The sequence below is a fragment of the Hevea brasiliensis genome, chromosome 2 (genome assembly GCF_030052815.1).
Source record: "Hevea brasiliensis isolate MT/VB/25A 57/8 chromosome 2, ASM3005281v1, whole genome shotgun sequence".
In the NCBI taxonomy this organism is placed as follows: domain Eukaryota; kingdom Viridiplantae; phylum Streptophyta; class Magnoliopsida; order Malpighiales; family Euphorbiaceae; genus Hevea; species Hevea brasiliensis.
In genome coordinates, this window is record NC_079494.1 from 105,580,788 (window position 1) to 105,606,418 (window position 25,631).

The following is a 25,631-nucleotide window of genomic DNA, read 5'->3' on the forward strand; positions in this document are numbered from 1 at the left end:
AAGAAAAAAAAAAGAAAAGAAAAGAAAAGAGGGAGAAAGAGATGGCGTAGTGCCTGCAAAGTGTGATGTAATGGAATGGGCAGTAAGGCATCTCGTGAAAGAAGAGTACGGCTAATTAGTTAGAGGGTGACTCAAGTCTTGCATGAACTGGTTGATGTACAATCTGACAACACCCACTTGCTTTTCTGTTGCACCACAACATCATCTAGTCTTCTTTTCAAAGGTAACATGTCAATTGATGACAATATATATACCAACATAGTGTATGTTTGCCATTATTGATAGAGCTATTGAAAAAATCAAGTTTTTAAATATATTAATAAGAGAATATTAAAAAATAATAAAAAATTAAATTTAATAAATTTTAATAATAAAAATATTAAAATAATAATTTTTTTCAATAATATTAAAATAGTGTTTTTTCTTAAAAAGTTATTTTAACCCTCCAATCTTAATACAAAAAAAAGTACATAATCTCTTTTTTACAAGTAATTATATGCTATCATTTTGATTCTATATATAATAGTCTATGTGGTATAACAAATGAATATTATAATAACAAATCAATAATGTTAAGTCCTATAAAAAATTATTTTTTTATTGTATTAAAAACATTTTTTTAAAATTATAACTAATTTTTCATCTAGTTGTTACATTATGATTAGTTTATATTTTTTGTGTTAATCCTATATAAATAACAGGGTATAATATAATTTCTCACTTTGCACATATGCAAACATCATTAAGAATAGCAATACATTTTTATATAAAAAACTTTTATATTCTTTTCATTATTGGTAATCTATTTTTGTGATTTGTGTAAATTATTCATTTTTAAACTTTGATATTTGATATTATGCGACTAAAAATTAGAGTCAAATAATCAATTTCACACAAATATTCAGCGTAATAGTAAAAAAAGTTAAATACTGGTCAAAGGATCATAAGACAGAAATAAGACCGAGCAAAATACCTTCAATTGCCCAATAAGGTGAGCAAAAGATGCATCAAATAATAATCATGCTAGTAATTAAGCAAGATCTGTAACAACCAGAAAAAAAAAAAAAAAGTTTCAAAAATTGGGAGGAGGAGGATTTCCCCCCCCCCCCCCCCAATTTCTCTTCTCTCCTCTCCTCCCCTCTCTTCTTCTTCTTTCCTTCTCTGGTGACCGGCCGGCGACCTCCCAAGCGGCTCCCCACCCGACCGGTGACCCTTCGGCGACGGCCAGACCACCAGAAACGGCGGCAAGAGAGGGAGAAGAGAGAGAAAACGCGCGCACAGTGGGCAGCGGCTTTTCGGCGCGATTCCGGCTTCATCCGATGTCCGATCGAGGCGATTCAGGTGGCGTTGGAAAGCTTGTTCCGAGAGCTTTCTTTTGATACCCATTTTGCAGCAAATGGAGATCGGATGAGTGAGATATGGAGGAGAGAATTTTCGGGTTTCTCAAGATTTTTCGTCAGATCTAGGACGATCCGACCGTTGGATCGACGATCCGAGACCACATATGGATTGAGGAAGAGGAGAGGAACATGATGGTATAATCAGATCCGGCAAATGTTGCCGGTGACCAGTGGCCGGCCACCGTGAGCGGTGGTTCCGGCGGTGGCTCCGGTGGGCTTTGGAGATGATTCAACTTCCAGAGGCTTCCTCATAAATTTTTGAAATTTTTGAGACATAGATAAACTTCGGATAAGATTATTTTCATTATTTCTCTGTCTGTGGAGCATAAATACAGTGTTTCTTAAACAGGAAAAATTGGAGAAAAATTCTAAGAAAAATATATGATGAAAGTAAAATTATTTGGAGATATTCTATGGTGTTTGTTGAATTTTTGAGTGATTGTAGAATATTTTTGAAAAATATAAATGGATTTTAGTTAGATTTTTAGCATATGGGCATATAAGATTATTTGAAATTAAGATATTTAAATTTTATATGATTGGTTGAAGCTTAAGGATGGAGGTTTAAATATGTGAATATTGAATTGGGTTGAATTAAGAATATGCTAGCTGTTGGAAACTTATGGAATTGAGTAAAATTCTTGAATAAAATATTCATGAGTGATTAAAAAATTATAATTCATTTTGCAATAGCCTTATAATATTATTAAAGACCATGGGACAAAATTTTAGAATTTTTAGAGCATGTTTGAGTGGATTTTTACAAAATGTCAATTATAAGGACTAAAACGTAATTTTTAAGGTTTTGAGTATTGCTTGGTTTGGAGGGCCTAGGAGGGGCCATATAATGATGATGAGATATGAGTTGAATTTAGAAATGTTATTTGAGCCTTTTTGCAGGTTGGGTAGGTCCCATGTATAGGGGAAACTCTGCCGGATTTTCGGCATGAATTAGGCTGTCTATTATTTCTTTAGAGTTTTATCTTAACTTAGTACTAATAAATTTATAATTTAATTATTAAGTGATCGAGGTCAGCTATTTTTCTGCATCCAGCAACCACAATAGTCACCGGTGTACTGTGAGTAAAATATTAATTTTAATTGTAATTTCGATATTATTATATGTTCAAGCATGCCCATGCATCACTTATATGTAAATATCTATGTAGTTAAACTCTAGGCACGTTTTATGTTGCATTCATAACTGTTAAGTGCCATGGATATTGTTGTGGTAATTTGGAGCAGTGTGCGTGAGTTGCGTGCGTGTGGTGTGGTGTTGGCTATGGACAGGACGGGTGGACACGGCTTGAGATCTTCTCTGGGACCCGGTCCTTCGGGGTAGACATGGCTTGAGTTCTTCACTGAGACCCCGATTTGGTTTATTAAGCAAAAGTTCGGCTTGAGTTCTTCGCTGGCACAGGTTGGATTTAAGAGAGCTGTATAGGGGATCAGCTCCCATATAATATGATTGATATTACTGGGTGTGTGAGTGCTCCAAATTACCTTTTTGATGTTATGATGTGAAATTATTGTTGGTGTTGCATTTCACTCTACATGGTGCATTAGTTTTAGATAGATATAGAGATTATGGTTAAAATTGATATTTTACTCTCTGAGTCGAACGCTCACTCCTGTTCACCATATTTTTCCAGGCTACAGGAGGAGACATTTTTTAGAATAACCTGTCCCTTTCCTCTCAGGTTATGAAAAGATTATTTAATTGTATTATTATTCTCCAAATTTATAATTTAGGACTCCGCATGTACTAATAGTAGTATTAATCCTGTCAGAGACTGCGTGAATTTAAGTTTTTGTATTAATAAATGAAAAATTTTTTATGAGTTTTAAATAGTTTGTAAATGATGTAACAGGATTGAGCTAGGCTCCCCTAATTTCAGTTTCTGATAATTACTAGATTAAGTTGGCCCGAAATGAAATTATAATAGTTTAATTTAAATTATTTTATACGCATATTAGGCCTTAATTATGGGCTTTATTATGGATTTGAGAACAGTAAGGCTTACTACAGGCCTCGGGGGCTTTATGCCGGCCCAGGTCCTAGTGTCGGTCTGACCCATAGGTTGGGTCGTGATAAAGTTGGTATAAGAGCTTAGGCTCTAGATTCATGGGAAATAATATACTTGGGAGTATAAAAGGAGTCCTGTTAGGATGTTACATGTGGAGTATAGGATTCTGTTTGTCTTTTTCTATAATTCTTTGTTTCTAGATTCTGCGTTATACCTCGGGAAATATAAAAGTGCCTCAGTTTGTGTCTTGATTTTCGTGGAGTACATAGAAATGTGAAATAGAGTTAGTAGACATGTTGAGGTCTATCATGAGGATACGTACTCCAAGAAACACTATATTTCTATCAGTATGGGTCTAAGTGTTGTGCCTATCTAGTGCTAGGCACGGGTACATAAAGGTATGTCTTGAAAGTACAGTTGCCCTAGATAAGGATGAGGATGCCACTGCTGGCAGTCATCAATGGATGACCCAGTCATAATAAGTTTATGATAATAGAAAATTAAAGAGAGATAAGAAATTGGGAGACCTAGTCTGTCAGGACGTATCGTAGTAACTATACAATGTTCTCAATGTCTGCTCTGTAAGTTGCAGATTACAGTACCAACATGAGATTATTGTGTAGAGCTGCGTGCATCCTCGTGGTGCTCCCTAATGAGGATGTTTACGGATGGCCTCTGTTTTGGTACAGTTATGCCAGAACAGAGTTCTATATCTACAGAGAGGTTGGGAACTCCTAGTTAGGGGTCTAGAGTTAAAATATTGAAAGGTCACAGTTGGGTGATAACTAGAGTCAGTGACTCAGTTACCCTAGCATGAACTAGAGTTACATCAAGAGTTGCCATCAGACCAGAGATTTCGGATTAGTTGCAAAGTAAACATGACACTTATAGAGTGAGATCATCTAGTCTTCAGTATGGAATTTTGGATCATTTTTGTAGTACGACAGATGTTTTGCTTAGAGTTCACTGAGAATAGTATACCTTGTGTGTATCAGTAAGGTGTAAAGTACAACTCTACTACTTAAAGAAGGTCAAAATTATGAATTGATGATTTATAGAGCTATGATATGATAAAAGAGTCATTAACTTGACATGGTTTTGGCAAGGTGGTAAATGTAGTACCTTTGTTGCAGCAAGTTAGGGTATAGTCCTATCTTTTTAGAAGGGATTGAAGGTTATTGCTGATAATGATGACTTATGGAATAGTGTCCCAGATGGGACTGTAGAGTGTGGTAGAGAGTAGTTGGCTCGGGTATCCTGCAGAGGATGCAAGTTCCATTATAGGAATCATATATAATCAGATCACGATGGATGTAAATCCTTTAAATTGGATGACGGGTTTGGGTACCCGGAATCTTAAGTTTTGGCTAATTGAGTAAACATGGAAAATAATAATAATAATAATAATAATAATAATAATAATAATAATAATAATAATAATAATAATAATAATAATAATAATAATAATAATAATAATAATAATAATAATACTACAGAATCAGTTCTCGAGGTAGTAAGGGTATTATGTAAGCTAAAGGATAAGAATAGAGATCATACAATAAAAGTATGACTGCAATTTTCTGAGTTCCTTTCTAACTTCATATTGTTCAAAACAATAGTATAATCTAATTATAATAGTATTAAGAGTAATAAATTAGCAAAAATAAGTCATAGAAGGCCAATGGATAAAGAAAGTGCATAATGAAAGTTTGGACAATTGATTCCAGATGAAATATAATCTAAATGCCAGTGGAAGTACTAGGTAGAGTGGCCAAAGGACCAAATCTGTGTAGCACAGACATATGATAACGCGATAGAGACTCTGAAAGATATAGTTAGCAAGTATAGCTGTGATGTTAGGAAGAAGAATGGAACCAGGGATTGAATAGTCAAGTTCTATTTTGGGTAAAACAAAGGAAATAAATGAAAGGACAATCTGAAGGGCACATAATAAAAGGAACAAAGTTAAGATATAGGGTAAGCTAAGTGTTATTCTTGGCAAGGTGAATGACAAGGATGGAGAACCCAAAATGGGACCATATTAGTGAGGATAGTGATTGAGGTGTGGAATCTAGTAATGTGATACTCATAGCATGATGTAGTTGAGGTAGTGCCAGGGGCTAAAATATGGAGCTTGGAGTTACATGATTGGATCATACTTTATCTATTCCCTATTCCTAAAGTGAAGTGGATAGCAAAGGGGCAAGATTCTTTTAACTTGTTAACAGTATCAAGAAGATTAGGCGAGGAATACAATAATAATGAGCAAAAGCTAGAAGGTGTGTGATGGTATTGCGGACTGTCTAATTAGGCAAAGAAAAAGAAGTTAATAAGTAGTAAGTTGAATAAGGGTCAATCTAAGGGATCAAATAGGTATGATGATAGGAAAAGAATGATAGATAATGACACATATGCTTAGTTTAGACTTTTGAGATAGTGAGAAGGTAGTTAGAGGTTCATTATGAATGTCAGGCAAACATTGTTAGTGTGATCAACAGAATCACTTTGCAGTGAAACAATAACGACAGAACAACAGTAGGGGTAGAACGAAAAGTGACAAGTCTGGGTGGTTATAAATCACTAGAAAGTTCAAGGATCAAATTAATGACCGTAGATAAGGGTAGAATTAGTGCTGAAAGAATCTATTAGTGAGAGAAATCTTTCAAGAATCAACAAAAGTTAAGGGCACAATATAAATGATGATAGATATGAATCATAGGTCGAGTATAAGTAAAGTTAATAAATTATGAAATATTATGTCAGGAAGGACAATGGTACGGTAAAGGGTTCATGTAGATGATACCTTATAGGTAGAGCACAATTGTGCTAGGAGATAATGAAATTTGGAGAGAAAAACCAAGAAACATAGGTTAAATATTATTATATGAACAATTGGGCGTAGTTGAATATAAGAGAATATTTTTTTTCTTTCTTTCCAAGTTTAGCTCGTGTTTTTTATTCTAGAGCGTTATATAAAGAATAGAGACTGAGTCAAGGAGACCTAGTTATTTAAGAGTTTGGTAGGCATCGATCCATACACAATTTCCTGATATGAGAATGACAGTAAGTGCATACTTAGTGTTAAGTATGAAAGGACGACCAGAGTAATAACAAGAGTTAAATCGAGCTAGTTACTAGGGCTTACAACCTTTTTGAACTATAAGCTGGAGGAAGTGCTAATTGCTAATGAGTTACAGTGAATAGAATTGTTGCTAATGGGAAAAGTTGAGACTGAAGTTTGGAAAGCTATGGGCAGTATATGTGATTATATTAAGGAGAATGAACATGTGAAGTATCTTGTTTAGAATTAAGGCATGGCACACATTTTCCATAGCTGTGTTAGTTCAGATGGAACTTATAGTTTCTGGGGCTCATATCCATCCAGGATAAACAATTTCCTACTTAGGCTGGTAGAGAATGATAATGTTTTGATAGTTAAGTTGGAAAAAGGAGATACAAGAAAAAAATTTCTATAGCTAATTACAAGTGTTACATAAGGTGAAGAATGTGCTGGTAGGAGTAAATCGTAAGGTTAGAATTCCCTGAGTAATAGAACTAGTAATCAAGATAAGACTAAGAAATAAAATGAAAGTTAAAGTTGATGATGGGATGGACATCCTTGAAGGAAAAGGTGTAAGGGTGAAATAGGATTAAGATTAAGGAATAAGTGCAGCAGGTTGAAAAGATATCAACAATAGTAGAAATAGGAAAAGGAAGTGGATAAGATCCAAAGAATATGAAGAAAGCTCGCTAAAGCTAGTTATAATGATGAGGATAAGGAGGAATAGGTATGCTAGGAACACACTAAGAGATGTTTAAAATAAGTTATTATGAGATGATAGATTAAAGGAGTAGTAGAGCCTCAATTTGAGTACTAATGTGTCAGAAGTAGGCCATATACTAAGAAGCTAAAGGAAGAAGTCTAGATATTTCCATTCCAGAGAAGGAGTGAGAATTGATAAAGTCGCATGGATTGAGTTGTCAGGGAATATAAACACTTTTGTTACCTAGAAGGAGAGACCCAGTTTACTTTCCAATGTTGATAAATGATACACTTGGCCCTTGGAGGAGACTCTACCTAACTAGTTACATAAGATGGATAGAGGTTGGTCTAAGTACCTTAGTAATGACACAAAAGAGATTAAAAATTTGAAGTATCATGGGAGTGATAAGATTTATAGGTATTAACCACTGAGGTCATAAGAAGAGTGAAGATCTTGAACAAGATGCCTAGATTAGGTGCTGCAGGAAAGCTACTCATAGGATGCTCTAGGATAAGAAACATAAGTCATGTTTTGGGGAAACAGAGATTATCGAAACAAAGGAATGAAGACTAAAGTCACCAAGAGACACGTTAGGACGTAATAAAAGTGAGGTAAGCACCAAAGTTGATAGAAGTTATGAGACATCAAGTCAAGAACAGTGAGGTATAGCGAATACTTGTAAAGTCAGAAAAATGGTCAATGAATAGTTACAAGATAAAAGCCCTCTAGAAAGAGATGATGACAAATAGGACACTATAGTAGAATCAGAGAGCGGTAGAATGTCATATATAATATACGAAGAGTTTGAAGAATAAATATTTTACCAATCTCTGCATAGCTGGAGGAGTAATGATTGCACTCGTTCTAATAATCTTCTTTTCTTTATTTCTTTGTTTATTCGAAAATTCGAAGACGAATTTTTCTTAAGGGGGGAAGAATGTAACAACCAGAAGAAAAAAAAAAAAAAAAAAAGAGATGGGACTTTAGCATGTGACAATGGGTTTCTACTGTCACTGCTAGCTTTTTATAAAAAAAAAAAAAGTTTCAAAAATCGGGAGGAGGATTCCCCCCCCCCCCCCAATTTCTCTTCTCTCCTCTCCTCCCCTCTCTTCTTCTTCTTTCCTTCTCCGGTGACCGGCCGGCGACCTCCCAAGTGGCTCCCCACCCGACCGGCGACCCTCCTGCGACGGCCAGACCATCAGAAACGGCGTCAAGAGAGGGAGAAGAGAGAGAAAATGCGCACACAATGGGCAGCGGCTTTCCGACGCTATTTCGGCTTCATCTGACGTCCGATCAAGGCGATTCAGGTGGCGTTGGAAAGCTTGTTCCAAGAGATTTCTTTTGATACCCATTTTGCAGCGAATGGAGGTCGGATGAGTGAGATATGGAGGAGAGAAGTTTCGGGTTTTTCAAGCTTTTTCGTCAGATCTAGGACGATCCGACCGTTGGATCGACGATCCGAGACCACATATGGACTGAGGAAGAGGAGAGGAACATGATGGTATGATCAGATTCGGTAAATGTCGCCGGCGACTGGCGGCCGGCTACCATGCGCGGTGGTTCCGGCGGTGGGTCCGGTGGGCTTTGGAGATGATTCAACTTCCAGATGCTTCCTCATAAATTTTTGAAATTTTTGAGACACAGATAAACTTCGGGTAAGACTATTTTCATTATTTCTCTGTCTGTGGAGCATAAATATAGTGTTTCTTAAATAGGAAAAATTGGAGAAAAATTTTAAGAAAAATATATGATGAAAGTAAAATTATTTGGAGATATTCTATGGTGTTTGTTGAATTTTTGAGTGTTTGTAGAATATTTTTGAAAAATATAGATAGATTTTAGTTAGATTTTTAGCATATGGGTATATAAGATTATTTGAAATTAAGATATTTAAATTTTATATGATTGGTTGAAGCTTGAGGATGGAGGTTTAAATATGTGAATATTGAATTGGGTTGAATTAAGAATATGTTAGCTGTTGGAAACTTATGGAATTGAGTAAAATTCTTGAATAAAATATTCATGGGTGATTAGAAAATTACAATTCATTTCGCAATAGCCTTATAATATTATTAAGGATTACGGGACAAAATTTTAGAATTTTTAGAGCATGTTTGAGTGGATTTTTACAAAATGTCAATTATAGGGACTAAAACGTAATTTTTAAGATTTTTAATATTGCTTGGTTTGGAGGGCTCAAGAGGGGCCATATAATAATGATGAGATATCAGTTGAATTTAGAAATGTTATTTGAGCCTTTTTGCAGGTTGGGTAGGTCTCAGGTATAGGGGAAACTCTGCCGGATTTTCGACATGAATTAGGCTGTCTATTGTTTCTTTAGAGTTTTATCTTAACTTAGTACTAATAAATTTATAATTTAATTATTAGGTGATCGAGATCAGCTATTTTTCTGCATCTAGCAGCCACAATAGTCATCGTGTACTGTGAGTAAAATATTAATTTTAATTGTAATTTCGATATTATTATATGTTCAAGCATGCCCATGCATCACTTATATGTAAATATCTATGTAGTTAAACTCTATGCATGTTTTATATTGCATTCATAACTATTAAGTGCCATGGATGTTGTTGTGGTAATTTGGAGCAGTGTGCGTAAGTTGGCATGCGTGTGGTGTGGTGTTGGCTATGGACAGGACGGGTAGACACGGCTTGAGATCTTCGCTGTGACCCGGTCCTTCGGGGTAGACACGGCTTGAGTTCTTCGCTGGGACCCCGATTTGGTTTATTAAGCGAAAGTCCGGCTTGAGTTCTTCGCTGGCACAGGTTGGATTTAAGAGAGCTGTATAGGGGATCAACTCCCATATATTATGATTGATATTACTGGGTGTGTGAGTGCTCCAAATTACCTTTTTGATGTTATGATGTGAAATTATTGCTGGTGTTGCATTTCACTCTACAGGGTGCATTAGTTTTAGATAGATATAGAGATTATGGTTAAAATTGATATTTTACTCTATGAGTTGAACGCTCACTCCTGTTCACTATATTTTTCCAGGCTACAGGAGGAGACATTTTTCAGAATAACCTGTCCCTTTCCTCTCAGGTTATGAAAAGATTACTTAATTGTATTATTATTCTCCAAATTTGTAATTTAGGACTCCGCATGTACTAATAGTAGTATTAATCCTGTCAGGGACTGCGTGAATTTAAGTTTTTGTATTAATAAATGAAAATTTTTTTATGAGTTTTAAATAGTTTGTAAATGATGTAACAGGGTTGAGCTGGGCTCCCCTAATTTCAATTTCTGATAATTTTTGGATTAAGTTGGCCTGAAATGAAATTATAACAGTTTAATTTAAATTATTTTATACGCATATTAGGCCTAAATTATGGGCTTGATTATGGATTTGAAAACAGTAAGGCTTACTACGAGTCTCGGGGGCTTCATGCTGATCCAGGTCCTAGTGCCGGTCCGACCCATAGGTTGGGTCGTGACAAGATCGGATCTCATATATAGAGCAATAGTCACGTTAGTAATGATGTAACAACGAATTTCATAGAGACAATCTAAGCATATCAACATAAATTATCTTCATAAACGAAGCAATAGCTATTTTTATAAAAGGTCTAAAAATATCAACCAAATAACTAAAGCCAAGGCACGAATATTCTCATTATCAAAATCTCATTACACTTTTTTTCTATATTTTCATATCTAATTCTCTGATTTGAGCATCGGAGTAACTTTCTAAAAGGCTACCTACCTCATCTTTTTTTCTTTATTACAGGCTTATGTGGCATTAGGATCAGATTCTATAAACTTCTCATAGCATCAATATTTCTAAATTTTTGTTGTGATTTTTAATTCTTTTATTTACTATATTAATTTTTTTAAATAGAGGATTAAGGATTGAAACCTGATTGTGTCTGATGAATATTTTTGATATTTCAAAATTTTTTTTTTGTGATTTTTAATTCTTTTATTTGTTATATTAAATTTTTAATAGAAAATTAAAAATTTAAATTTAATTTTGTGAAGTGAATGATATATACTTTTAATTAGTAAACTAAGTCAGATTATATATATGCTATATTAATTTAAATTTCTTAATAAATTTAAAATTTTTGTTTATTAATTATTTTTATTTTATCAATTCTCACATGATTTAATTAACAAATGCTTCACATCCACAGGATGTCTATTTTCATTACCCATGCTAAAGGAGATGGAAAGGCCGAGAAAATATGAGAAGGGACGTTCCAAACGGCAGACACGGAAAGCACCATGCAATACAGTCGAAATAGTAGAAGATACGGGAGAGACCACGTCATACATCTAAAAGGGTACTAATGGCATACCATTCTTAATATGTGCTTGCTCATATTAGCAGGTGGCACAACCCATATTGTTAGCATGGCAGAATACGAAGGTATGCATGCATGGACCGAATAATATAAGCAAGATAATTCAATGCATTCGGTGTATGTGCTCTTATTTTTATAAGTGGATTATTTCTCTTATTTTATAAAAACTTATTTTTATGTAAGTGTAGAAGCACTAAATTTGTGTACTTTATAGAATTTTTTGCCCCACGAAAGCATGATTGAGCTTTACTAAGCTATTGTGAGAAATATATATATATATATATAATTTTATATCAACATTTAATATAAAATGGTAAATTGATAATGAAATGATAATTAAATATAAAGAAATAGTTATATTTAAAAAAATTAAATAATAGTCAAAACTGAATTTAGTGAGACTCTAAATAGCTTAAAGAATATTTGATTTAACTTATAAGTCAGTTAAATTTACTTATAAATAAAAAATTATAAATGAATTAATATTTAGTTTGACTTTTAAATTAAAAAAAATTAAAAAATTAAAAATTATAAGTAAAGTATTCTTACTTAATTATATTTTTTTTGTTATTTTGACAAGTATAAAAAGATATTATTTTATATGTAAATTATTTACTTATTTTAAAACTATATTTTAATCAACTAAAAAGATTATATTATATTAATAATTTTTTAATACATCAATATGATCCTTATTTTAACATTCACAATACTCAATAATACTCTTTGATTATTTTGACAAATTAAGTAATTTTTAAACACTTAAATAATTTAAAAGTCAATTTTAAATAATTTTATTAAATAATTAATTACTTATTTTTAAATTAATTTATAAATTAAAAAATATATTTTTAATTAAAAATAAAAAAATAAATAATCAAGTCAAACACTCATTTAATTATTATTTTACGAGCAATTTATCTTCCATATATGCTTACCTACGTAAAATAACATCTTAAAAAATGTGCATATGGCCCAATTTAGACAGTGACTTGGCGAAATATGAGAATATAATTGGACTGGATCGATACATGTATTAAACCCTATTACCACATGGCGACAGATGTAGGTGAACAGCTACAATGCCGAAAGATAAAGGAGTTTATCTTCATTATTCACTTTCCTTCCATTCTTCGTATCTTTCTTAGTTATTATTATTATTATTATTATTATTATTATTATTTTATTGGGATAAGTCTTAGAAATTTTTTAATAGTTAACCATTTTTCTTTTATAAAATAGGCTTATTTTTTAATAAAAAAAAATTCGTGATTGAAGACTCAAATCAAATATAAATATATTGCTATGATAGCAATAAGAAAAGTAGAAAATAATTTGGGCTTTCACGGCCCTTGCTTGAAAGCCCATAAAAATAAAAAGGGAAATGGATCAAAAGCCCGTGGCCTGCCCTACCTTTGACAGAAACACAAAAGAAAAGGAAACTGTAGCGTCCTCTTCAGGCTTCATTTCGATAAGAAAATAAGAAGGATAAAGCCAAATTCGGGTTGACCCATAGCCGGAGCAGACGCCGCCGACGAAGCCTCTCGGTCCGATCTTTAATCATCAGGTAATAATAAATGTACAAAGACCTACCTAATCAACTAATCTTTATTGTTTAATGATCAATTATTCCAGTCAAGAAGCTTCTACTAATAAAAAAAAAAGTTTATGCATATGCATGGTCCTGTATTGATTTATCACAGTAAAGAGTTTCTCTGAGCAGCACTGTTCTTGGTTTAAAGATTTTTCTGGGTTTTTTTTTCCTGCAATTTTATGCTCATTTTTATGTCTCCACAGTTTTTCTTTACCTTGTTGTGTGGTAGCCTTTTACCAGTCCAGAAACTGCAGGATGTCGAGCACAAACATGGAGGAGAAGGTAAAGGAGCAAGAGCTCTGTGAAGATACTCTTAAAGATCATGTTGTTGTCGATGATTATGATGATGATGTTGATCACTCAGTGGAAGAGCTCAAAGAATCGGACCAAAATGGTGAAAACTCCATGGCCTTGCCTTCAACTGAGCAGGAGGTATTTCGTATGCCAGTGCCAATTGATTCCAGAATTTGTGATTCATTTGCGAGCTAACATATAAGCTTAGCGTTTTGTGGTTTGTTCAGGAGGAAGCAATCAAGAAAAAATATGGGGGAATTTTACCAAAGAAGAAGCCATTGATATCCAAGGAAAGTGTTGGTCAAGAGGTTTAATCCGAATACCTGATTGATTATATGGCGAGTATTTGGTAGTATACTGATGAGCATGTCTCGTTCTCTCCGCAGGATCAGGAACGCGCATTTTTTGATTCTGCAGATTGGGCATTAGGAAAGGTTACTCTTTTTTGTTTCATTTTTTTTTTATTATTATCATCATAATTTGATATTCATTTTACAATTCCAATCGACTTCAACTGCCTGATACCTTGATCTTGGCCTGTGTCTTCAATGTGGGCAACACAGCAAGGAGCACAAAAGCCTAAAGGACCACTTGAAGCTCTCCGCCCAAAATTGCAGGTACTCTATATTTTCTTGCGCTGATGATACCTTGAAAGAACATAAATTCTTCCTTGTCTGTCTGAATTCAAAAACTAGTGCTTATGCTTTCTTGATAAGAATGGTTGTCCAAATTTCAAAAACCACCCAAGGTTGAACTCAGACCGTTATACAACTTGTGTCGTTGTCTAACTTAGTTTGTGTGCGTTGCAGCCCTCCCCACAGCAGCACCAAGTGCGTTCAAGGCGCTCAGCTTATGCTCCTGCAGATGATTCTGATGGTATATATTGCTGGTTTTCTCTTTTTCAAGAGCTCAACCATTTGAAAAGTCTCTGTTTGCATTTGTCCAACACCTTGTCTGACCCGTTCCATTTTACTAGGAGTTGATAGTAGCCATAATCATCCATCTTCTGAGGATGAGAACAGCATATTGGATGCTGGGAATGATAAGAACAGTGCTCCTGAGTTTTAGAGCTGCCATGGCATATCAAGACCAAACGAGATTGTACCCTTTGTTCCATTTCTTCTGTAACTTGAAGATTACAGAATGAGGATAAGAGATGTATCATAAGTAATAAGGTTGCTGAGTTTTTGTACCGTTAAATTTAATTACAGAGAGGAAAAAAAGAGGAAAATAAGGTAAGGGATAGCATAATAATCCATTTTGAAGCACATTTTCTTCTTCCAAATGTCACTTCGGCTTCTGGTCAAATGCGTACCTTTATTTTCTTCTCTGAGCTAAAGCTTTTTATCACCACAGCTCTCCCTGGCCTTAGGATGCCCCTAAGCTTTAGCTCAATGAGAAATTTGATGCCATGTGTATAGCTTGAAAAGTTAGTAAAATATTTTTCTAATTTCTTATGAATTAATGTTTTGTATTATTCATTATTAACTAATTAATATTTGGAGATAGTTACTGAATGCAGCTTTTGAGATGATAAATTTCTGAACTTGTTAACTAAAAAATTGTTTGAAAAGCTTTTTCTTTTTAATTTTTTGTGAATTACTAAGGAAAAAATTTAAAAAAAAATAATTTTTTAATTTTGTGAATTAATTTAATAATTTGTTTTAATTTTATGAATTTATTCAAGCATTTTAGTTTTTTTTTTTTTTTAAAAAATGAAGTTCACTAATATGTAAATTTGGAACTATAAATGATGCCCCGCCATTTGAGCAGGCTCTGAATTTTTTTTTCACTGATATTATGTATTATTTTCTTTCATCAGGTTCAAGAATATCATTTGGTCTGGGTCTGATAGACTTGGCTAATACTAGTGCACGAGGAAGTCAAATGGAGAGTATTTTAATCCTGAATTCATACACCTTCTAATATATAATTTCTAATATCCCATAAACAGTCTGTTATGCACCACGAAAGCATCTAAGGGTGCCATTAAATTATCAATTCTTCATATTTGAGCTTGAGTTTTTTAAATTTTTAATTTTTTAATCTTTATCTTATATATAACTTGCTTTTTTCTTTAAAAATCTTCACGTCATCAATTTTATTGATTTTGTATCAAGAGTTCTACTTCAATTTTAACTCTCTACCATTACTATAATTGCATGTACGACTTTCTACATATTACAATAGCTTCACCAAGATCATTCTCAAAGCTCTGATCCCAATTGTTATGTACTGTGGAAGCATATAAATTATAAAGAAATAAAAACACACAAAATAATAATATTTACGTAATTCACCCTTTCAACATAGAGCTACATTTCATAGACATGTCATATTTCACTATTTTAAATCATTAATTAGAAGCTCAAACTATACCACCCATCAATCCAAATGAGAACAAACATCAATCCAAATGAGAACAAACACTACATACATACTTATAGTAAATAAATTAGTTAGTCCAATGGATTATAATAATTCCTCTAGACTATGTTATTTCTCTATCTTAAGTTAAAGCCTTTTTTTTTTTTTTTCATGGAACTCCAATGGGCAATAACCTTTTATTAATGGGCAAGAACCCTTTATGGACAAAGTCAAAGCTAAATACTCTTTTAAATTCTAATCTGATTAGGAGTCCCACTTAATTTAAAAACACTCAATGAAATAGAATAAGTCAAATTAGGAAAAGGTCAAAATTTGGATTTTGAGTTAAAGATAAAGTTCTCCATTAAGAGTTCATTTTTAATTGCCCTGATCATAATCTACGTTTGAGTGGGCACCGGTTCGACAGATTGCCGACTTCTTTATGATGACTTTGCTACGTAATTGACGGGTTGTTCTTTCTGTGTTTATGTGAATTACTTCATTATGTGGTATTGCAGTCTATTGGTTTTGATGAACTATAAAAGCAGCAATTGCAAAATTCACAAATCCAAAGATTGGTGTTCGTTGCTTGTGATCATGTTGATAACGCGTTGGAGACCACTTCAACTTCATTATGTGCATACCCTGGTCCCGTTTGTAATGCACATGAAGCCAGGAGTTGGAAATGTTGGTATTCAATGCATAGAAAGGGAGCGACAGGCACTCCTCAGGTTGAAAGATGAACTGGTTGACGAATATGGTGTTCTCTCTTCTTGGGGGAGAGAAGACGACGGAAGAGATTGCTGTAAATTGAGAGGCATCGCTTGCAGCAACCGAACAGGTCATGTTGTTGTACAACTTGACCTTTGCACTGCAGAGTATTACTCTGTTTACAATGACTCTATTTGCAAGCCGCTGAGAGGTAAGATAAGCCAATCTTTGCTTGAGCTATCTTTATGACTTGGATTTGAGTGATAACGATTTTGGTGGCACTCAGTTTCCAATTAGCCTACAATCCAATCAGTTTCATGGAAGCGTACCCCTGCAATTGTGCCAAATAACAAATGTTCAAATCTTGGATCTCTCTGCAAACAATATCAATGGTACCATACCACACTGCCTAAAGAATTTGAGAGCACGACTGATGGGAATTCAACTTAATCCATTGGTCATGGGAGTTTATCCGAAACCATTGGTCATGGAGATGATTTAGAAATGGTTTTACGATGGCATGGCGCTTGGAATCAATGTAGACTTTTGGGGAGTTTCGGCCACTTTACTGTTGAAAAAGCGTTCTTTGGACAAATTGGCAGAGAGACTTTATGTGACAACAGTATACATAGGAAGACTGCAACAGAATTTCATATCTAGGATTCATCCCTTCTCCTGAAATGGTTGCCAAGGTAACATCTTTATGATTCTTTCAGTTTAAATCTGACTAGAAATTAATGCCAAGATACTTTTACATTGACAAATAATTTATGTTCTATGGTCTAACTATTTATCTTTCTTTCTTTATTTTTTTTTTTCTCCCCTTTTTTTTCTGACATTAGGAGCTGCTGCTGCGACTCCTGCTTCTACTTCTGAAACATTAGTTTCTTTAGTCTCATGGAAAAGTTTTGTAACATCAGTGTGCATTTGGCTAGTTCCTTTAGTTTATCAACTTGTTGCTCCTCATATTCATATTCAATGAAGAATGCTGCATTCATACAATGAAAAAAATAAAATCTATAGCAGATAAAGAAGAACCTATAAATTAGCAAATCAATACAAACAGACATAATCACATTGGCTGGATGCAAAAGCAAAATTGCCACCAACGATACACCTTCAGATTATGTTCATCCATAAAAAACAAACAAGTCAAACTTTTGTTTCCTCAGTGCCCTTGTATGCACAATATGTATAAACAAGACCATGGAAGCTACTAAGTGCCACAACCATACTTATCGGTGCAAATGAACAAAAAAATATATATAGCATGGATTTCTTTGTTCAACAGCACTCTCCTTTCCATTGTGTTCCAGCCTATAAGATGATGAGCACTTCCTGTTATGATCATGCAATGAAGATCCAATAGAGAAGCAGTTATATTCTTCCAATTGAGCACTTACCCCCTTTTTTTTTTCTCCTTTTTATCCCTTCCTGCACATTAGAAGAATCAGTTGACAAATATGCCATAAAAGGATAGGACTGTACTGGTTGCTAATAAGATGCAAGGCTCTCAGCCTTAAAGGAAATATGGTACCTCTTTGCCATTAGCAATTGCTTTTAGTAGAAATGATAACAGATTATTCTAAGAACTCTTAGGTTAAATATATTTGAATTGGAGTAGCTTAAGTATAAGTGATCTATTGGAAATCCAACAACTAAGTACAGAGTGGGTTGCCGACTTAAAATCTCAGGGTTGGGTATGGTATTATAACACTAACTACCCAGCAAGACGATGTGCAAAAAATAAAAGAAAAAAAAAACCATTACCATCAGCAATTACTTTTAGAACAGTTGTCATTTATTTTTTATTTTTTTACTACTATTTACTTATAATATATTAATTAATATAAAATATATGAAAATTATTTATTTTATTAATTTAAATTATATTATATTGATATGAAATAGTTAATAAATATTAATTAAGATTTACACTTACATCGTCAATGAATATGTAATAATTAAATTTAATTGAGTTTGTAACAAATTCATGTATTATATAATTAAATTTAGGATACATTCAAATTTATAACATTAATATTGGATTAGAATTTTATATATTAAATATTTATTTTTAGATTTATTTATATAAATAATGAATTAAATATAAAATATATTTTTATAATAATATTTATAAATTTTTATATATTATATTCTGAATAAATAAAAATTAAATATTTTATAAAATTATTAAATTTTTAAAATATAAATTATTAGTAAAATATATTTTAAATAATTTATTAATTAAAATATATAAAGTTTTTTCTTTTTAACAAAAGGAAATTTCATTAAAATAGTGGATTAGTACAAAATTAGTCCTTTTGAACCAACTCAACAAAACCAGCCTAAAGATCACAGGGTTACAATTTAGAAAGGAGGCCCAAAAAAGCTAGCTCTATATTACGATCGACCCAAGGCCCACAAACTCGTAGCTACCAAAAAGTAGAAGAGGCAGCTGAACCATCGTCACTAGCCTTCCATCGTTGCCTGGAAAAGAACTACAAGTTCTTACACGGGAAAAACAGACCAACAACTCTCAAACCCAAGAAACCACCTTCCAGAGAGCCTTTAGTAGACGACAAACAACCAAATCCGGCAATCAGCAAGGATAGTCAACGGGCAGAGTTCATATGGCTTATGCGCCTTAAAGGATCAGGTGGCTAACCGAGCGAGCCGCTTATAGGACCCTTTAACATTTTTGTCCTTACAACATCAAGGTGCCTTCCCGTGGCTTAAACCAAAAAGCAAACACCAAGTTGATGCATAGGTCCTTTGGACAAACAACAATAACATCACAGAGTAACAGAAAGATCCTTCACCTGGGCAACACTCCACCTGTGAGAATCGCAAAAGAAACACAACGAAAACTATATACATACCCTACCTGATGGTGGCTAGGATAAATCCACGTTTGGACAATGGAAGGAGTGTTGTCCCTTAACTGAAGGGATATGAGAGAATTGTTGGAACAACAAAAAGAGAGAGACGAAGTCTCTAGAAACATGAGAAAATTAAGAGAATTTCTCACTCTAACAATTAGATCGAGAAAGTTGCTCTTAAAATATATGAAGTTAAATTAATTGAGGTATAATAATAATAATAATAATAATAATAATAATGAAGATAAATTTGAATAATTTATAATAAATTTTAAGATAAATTATAATATATTTTTTTAATATTTAATAAAATTTATAATTTAATTTTTATATTTTTAAAACTAAAAAATTTAATATACGATAATAAAATTTATAACTAAATCCCTATTATTAGATTTTCATTTAAATTATTATTAAATTTGATAAAAAAAATTAAAATATTTTTTATTTTATTTTATATTTAAAAATAATTTAATTTTAAAATTTTATTTTATTGAGACTTTAGTGATTGGGATTTAATTAAATTTATAAATTAATTATCATAATTTTTTAAATAATTTAATTTTTAAAATTTTAATAAATTTATAAATTATTTACTATCGTTAGAATTACAATTAATTATTTATTAAATTTAATAAAAATATCAAAATATTTTTAATTTTATTTTTAATGTAAAAATGATTTAATGCTTAAAATTTTATTTTAATAATAATTTACATTCACATTTATTTTTTTAATATATATAATAATATAATATAATATAATATAATATATAAAAATATTATAAATAAATAAATAAAATTATTTATATATTATTCAAATAACAATGACATAATTAAAATTTTATAAAATTATAAGGATTTATTTATAAATAATTATAATATTTAAAAATCAATGTTTGAAATATGTTGATAATTTTTTAATTAATTAAAAATTTTAAAGATCTTAAAATAATTAATTAATATTTTAATAATTTAAATTAAAATTTTTATTTTAATAAGATTTATATTTTAAATATAGAGATTAAATTATTAATAAATAAAATATTATGAATTAAATTATTAAAAAAAATATAACTTATAGACTAAAATATTTTTAGATTAAAAATAAAAATAAAAATAAAAATATTTTATTTATTTTTATTAAAATGAATGATAAATTAATAAAATTTTAACAATAAATATTAAATTAAAAATTTTATTAAATTTTAATAACTAAATTATTTAAATTTAAAAATATAAAAATTAAATAATAAATTTTATCTTTTAGGATTAAATTATAATTTCCCTTTAAAAATACCACCCAAGTTCGGGTTTAGATGCCGTAATTTCAACGGCGATGCCAAACGTTCCCATCCGACAGCTATAGATATTGCTACAATCACTTCCGTGGCGTTGAATCTTCATAGAGAAACCATCACAACAAACCCAACAATCTGAAGGATGTTACTCCATTCATCTCTTTTTCCTCTAAACCCCAACACTCTCTGTACTTCTTCCCATAAGACTTCAACTTCGATAATCACGCCCTCGAATCACCCTGGAGGATTAGAAAAAACTAGTAACCATGAGCCCAAGCCATCGAGATTTTGCCCATGTGGAAGGAGGCATTTTCTTGAAGCTACAGCAACAGGTTTACTTTCAGTTTCAGTGCCTCCGGCTAATGCTTCTGATTATAAGGTATGGCTTAAATTTTATGGATTTATTGAACAAGAAGAGTTGATTATTTGTGTCATTGTTGATCCGAAGAGATGCATAATTTGTAGACTGTACTGAATAGAGTTCACCCTCCAAGACCAGATTGGTACGAGGAATTTTATGCATCGGTTTTGAATTCAGACGCTACGAGATCCTATGAGGCAGAGGTTAGCGAGCTTTTTGAACTAGTTTTGCCATGTTGGGTTTTCATTTTTGACATCTTCTTGGCTTCCCCAGTTGGTGATGTGGTGCTATATTTCTGTTATTTGGTCAGATTGCGGCTTACAAGTCACAGCTTTTTACTAATTTGAGGGGAAAGGCCAAGAGAATATTAGAGATTGGCATTGGCACTGGTCCTAACCTCAAATACTATGCCAATGATGCTGATTTAGAGGTTTTTGGCATGGATCCAAATGTAAAGATGGAAAGATATGCGCAGGAAGCTGCAGAGGCTGCTGGTCTGCTGCCCACAAATTTCAAATTTATACAAGCAGTAAGTCCGTTTCTCCTATTTCATTATCTATAATGAACCCATTAAAATGCCTGCCATACATGACCATTACACCCTCGGAAACCAAATTGCAGATTGGTTTCTTTTTAGACGAGGGTATCAGTATCACAATTCTCAATTGGCCTTTTCATTACTGCTTTGAAACCAAATTGGTATAAACCTTAGAGATAGCCATCACATGGTGGCATCTTATGCAACCAAAAAGATGAAAAGTTGCTTTCTACAGAAATGGAAGTTAAGGGGAAATTATTTGGAAAGAAGTGAAAAGGTAAAACTTTTCCCTCAACCCATTTCCCTTCCTCCCTTTATGTTGATCTTTCATTTGTCTTTAGATGGGAAGGAAATGACAGGCTTTACTTGATGACAGTTACTTTTAATTCCATCACAAAGCAATAATCCAAGTTACTCACAATTTTAATGCTATTGAGTTCAAAGCTTATTTTGTCAATTTTTGCTTTAGTAACATATATTTTCAAATGGAATTGTTGTAAAATGGAAGAGAAAGTTGTTGTTTTTCGTTGATTTTCAAGATATTCATTACATCCAGGTGGGGGAGGCCATACCATTAAGTGATGCTTCAGTTGATGCAGTTATTGGAACTCTCGTACTGTGCTCAGTTGCCAATGTTGATCAGACATTGCAAGGTAAATGATTTTATGAGGATTCTGTATTCTCTGAAGTTTAGCAAACTTTATATTCATGCACTTAAGCTAGAAAACATTTAACATAAATAGTCCAGTTTGAATTTCTTCTGTTTCTGTTAGTTTATTCTGGATTTCTTTGTTTAGTTCTATAAGAGAAGATATTCAATATTTTGTTCAGCTTAATAATTCCTGTGGAAGAACATGGAGAGACATTTTTTCGGCACGTCAGAAAGAAAACATGGAGAGACATGATGGAAACTAGTTCTCATGGATATATTTGATTGGTCAACATTATCCTTGTAATAAACCCATTATGTATTAATAATGAATGTATTCTGTTCAATGGGAATTCCAAATCCCCCTTGAGAGTTCAATGCTTATAATTTGTTTGGTCAATTAAATTATTCCCTATCTCGTATGTCTCCATACCAGAACTATGTTTTCCATACAACCAACTTAAGATCACTTAATTCCTATTACTCTCAAAATTTATGCTAATCTATGTATTTTTGTTGAGTGCAATGCTAAAATCGTGTCAATGCAAGCTACTGAGATTTAATTTGAACCTTCTGTGTCTAGAGGTGAAGAGGGTGCTTAGGCCAGGTGGGCTTTACTTATTTGTGGAGCATGTGGCAGCTAAAGGTACAGAGCTTGAATTTCTTGGTTCATTGGTGAGATCAGAGTGATCTACAAATGTCAAACTTACTAGATTTTCTATGCTGTTAGTGTTGTTGTTGATTTTTTTTTTTTCCGGTGTTGGGATTAAGGCTTAGTTGTTGTTGGTTTTGGGTGATGCAGATGGAACATTGCTTAGATTTCTGCAGAACATCCTTGATCCTTTGCAACAGACAGTTGCTGATGGCTGTCACCTAACCAGAGAAACAGGAAAGAAAATTAATGAAGCAGGTTTCTCAGGTGTTGAATTAAGCACAGCTTTCTTGTCTAATGCTGCTTTTGTAAACCCTCAAGTGTATGGAATAGCTAGCAAGTAATCACACTATGGATTACGGCAGCCATGCTGTTCAGCCAATCATCAAGAAAGTAGCTGCAGAATATGTGAGACTAATCCCGGTTAATATGCAAGTGCACTTGTATATACTGAAAATAACCCTTAATGCGTTTATTGCAGGTCAATTCGATCAGGTTTATGCTTTTGTTTCTTCCTTGGTGATGTACTTCGAGGGAATGTTTAGTTGGTTTTGGAAACATAATGGGGATGTAATGAGCTCTATATCTCAAGAATCCTACTATTCTCCTTTAAAAAAAAAAAAAATCTTATTCTAAGTTTAGTGGATTTTACCTTAACTTATAAACCGGTTAAACTAGCTTATAAGTCAATCAGTCTTCTTTATTTATAACAATTTTTAAATTTATAAGCTAAAAAAAGTAAGTTAAGGACTCAGTTTTTTATTTTTGATATTTATAAATTAATTTGGTAAAATATTTTATTATATTAATTTTATTTAATTTTTAAAATTTCATCATAAATTTTATTTAATATATTTTCTTATCATTTTAATAATAAATGTGCTTATAAGTTATTTTTTATTAAACACATTAATTATTTATCAGTAACTTATAAACACTTTAATAAAATACATAACTGCTTAAAATTTTAAATGTTTATAAATTCAAATTAGCTTATAAGTGTTTGTAAGTTTATTTTTATAAGTTAAATTAAATACATTCTAAATAAAATTTAATGATAAAAATCATATTTAAAAAGTACATGTCATTTTAAGATAAATGCAAGTTATTCAAATATAGAAAGATTATGGAAATTCTTTCTAAATAATTTATTGAATTCAAGGATTTATAATCCAACTACAATGCCACTGAGTTAATTGTTAGATTTTTGAACAAGTTATTATATTAAAATTATTTGGAGTAGCTAAATCAAGCATTACAAGGGATTGGTAAAATATTTAATTCTGTTCTGTATTTATTGAAAAAGCTCAGTTTAATTCATTTTTAATTTTTTATTTAAAATAACTTAAAAGTTTTAATTTAAATTTAATATAAAATAAAAATAAAAATTTATGAATTAAATTTTTTTATTTAAATAAAAAAATAAACAAATTTAATTTTTTAATTTCTTAATTTAACCTAAAAATTAAAAAGTTTATTTTCCTAATTTTCTTCATTTTTAAATTAAATTGAGATTAAATTAAAATTTTTAAATTAAATTAAATAAAAAAATTAAAAATAAATTAAATTAAACTTCCACCATCTCCAACAATAAAATATTAATAAATAATTACTCAAGAAAATAACAATAAAAAAGAAAAGCCACATAGATAGACAATTTTTATGATCTAAAAAAGCTGCCACTTGCTCTCTCTCTCCGACATTATTTAGGCAATTAGTTTTCATTTTACATTAATTTGATTAATATTTATTTTTTAACATTATTTTAATAATTAATCCAACAACTCTAAAGTACATTTTTTTTACCTTTTCTAAAAATTTAAAAAATCAGATAAGCAAAATGAGGAAATAAAACTAAGTGGCTCGGTTAAAAAATATAAAATTTAAAGCCTATATATTAAACTTTTCCCACGATAGGGTACGGATTTATAATATTTCTTAAAAGAAAAAAAAAAAAGGATTATATGGACATATAGGCTTTAGCAAAAGAGTATAAAAGAGTGCATTTAACATTATTACTGGGTAATTTTTATAGGTCGTTCTTAAATTTTATTTTTTTTTAATTTTAATTTATTATTAAAAAATTTTTGAATTTTAACTTTATTTTACAAAATTTATTCTAAATTAAACATTTTATCAATCTTTTGCACTGCTTGATTTAATTGGAGAGATTTTTATGAAATAAATTTAAAATTTAAAGATTTTTTAATAATAAATTAAAATTAAAAAAAAAAAGTAAAATAATAAGGTAAAATTCAATGACGGGCTATGAAAGTTACTCTTATTATTGAAATTTTTATCTTTAAATATGTTAAAGGTATTAAAAATTAATTTAAAATTTGATATATTTTTATCGTAAAAATTTTAAAATAGTTAATAATTTTTTTTCCACACAATATTTATAAATATATGCCTTTTTAAAAAATATTTTCTTAACTTCTTATATTAACTCTGCGTTTGGGAGGAGGTAGAGTGAAGTAAGATTTTATAAAATGAAATTTTTCATAATTTTCAAATCTTTATAATTTTTTAGTGATTAGAAAGATGGAAAGTTTTTTTGAAATAATTGGAGATTTTAAAGTGAAAATTTTATTAACTCGCCGGTTTTGTAAATTGAAAAATAGAAATTTTTAGAGGTTTTCAAAAAATTTTAAAAATTATATTTTAAAAAATATTCCACTATTTCAAATGCAAATTCAATATTTTTAAATCTTAAAAAATCTCTCATTACTTTGAAAAATCTCCTCCCAAACAAAGGGTAAAT

The 25,631-nt window shown here is 31.5% G+C and overlaps 2 protein-coding genes across 3 annotated transcripts; both read left to right on the plus strand.

Annotated features, from left to right (window-relative positions):
• Nucleotides 1–16,434: 16,434 nt before the first annotated feature.
• On the plus strand, nt 16,435–17,467 carry LOC131177965 (uncharacterized). The gene is made up of 2 exons (XM_058143145.1): nt 16,435–16,696; nt 17,328–17,467. Exons 1-2 carry the CDS (start codon nt 16,435–16,437, stop codon nt 17,465–17,467), a joined length of 402 nt encoding a protein of 133 aa, XP_057999128.1.
• A 3,209-nt stretch (nt 17,468–20,676) lies between these two features.
• On the plus strand, nt 20,677–23,513 carry LOC110672626 (uncharacterized). Of its 2 annotated transcripts, XR_002498341.2 has the most exons (7): nt 20,677–21,046; nt 21,133–21,231; nt 21,339–21,557; nt 22,123–22,219; nt 22,799–22,861; nt 23,018–23,275; nt 23,349–23,513. XR_002498341.2 is itself a non-coding variant. In XM_021835444.2 (6 exons), the coding sequence occupies exons 1-6, from the start codon at nt 20,810–20,812 to the stop codon at nt 23,209–23,211; spliced, it is 909 nt and encodes a 302-aa protein (XP_021691136.2). In that variant the 5' UTR covers nt 20,677–20,809; the 3' UTR covers nt 23,212–23,513. The 2 variants fall into 2 exon arrangements, 1 of the variants encoding a protein (XP_021691136.2); XM_021835444.2 differs by having other exon boundaries at nt 23,018–23,513.
• The last annotated feature ends 2,118 nt before the right edge of the window (nt 23,514–25,631 follow it).

Excerpts from the sequence above, each read along its gene's own strand:
- LOC131177965 (XM_058143145.1), top strand. The coding sequence starts at position 16,435 with ATGCACATGAAGCCAGGAGTTGGAAATGTTGGTATTCAATGCATAGAA. Across the intron at positions 16,697-17,327 it reads TATTTGCAAGCCGCTGAGAG|GAGCTGCTGCTGCGACTCCT; the intron begins GTAAGATAAGCC and ends TTCTGACATTAG.
- LOC110672626 (XM_021835444.2), top strand. The coding sequence starts at position 20,810 with ATGTTACTCCATTCATCTCTTTTTCCTCTAAACCCCAACACTCTCTGT. Across the intron at positions 22,220-22,798 it reads TGTTGATCAGACATTGCAAG|AGGTGAAGAGGGTGCTTAGG; the intron begins GTAAATGATTTT and ends TTCTGTGTCTAG. Across the intron at positions 22,862-23,017 it reads GGAGCATGTGGCAGCTAAAG|ATGGAACATTGCTTAGATTT; the intron begins GTACAGAGCTTG and ends TGGGTGATGCAG.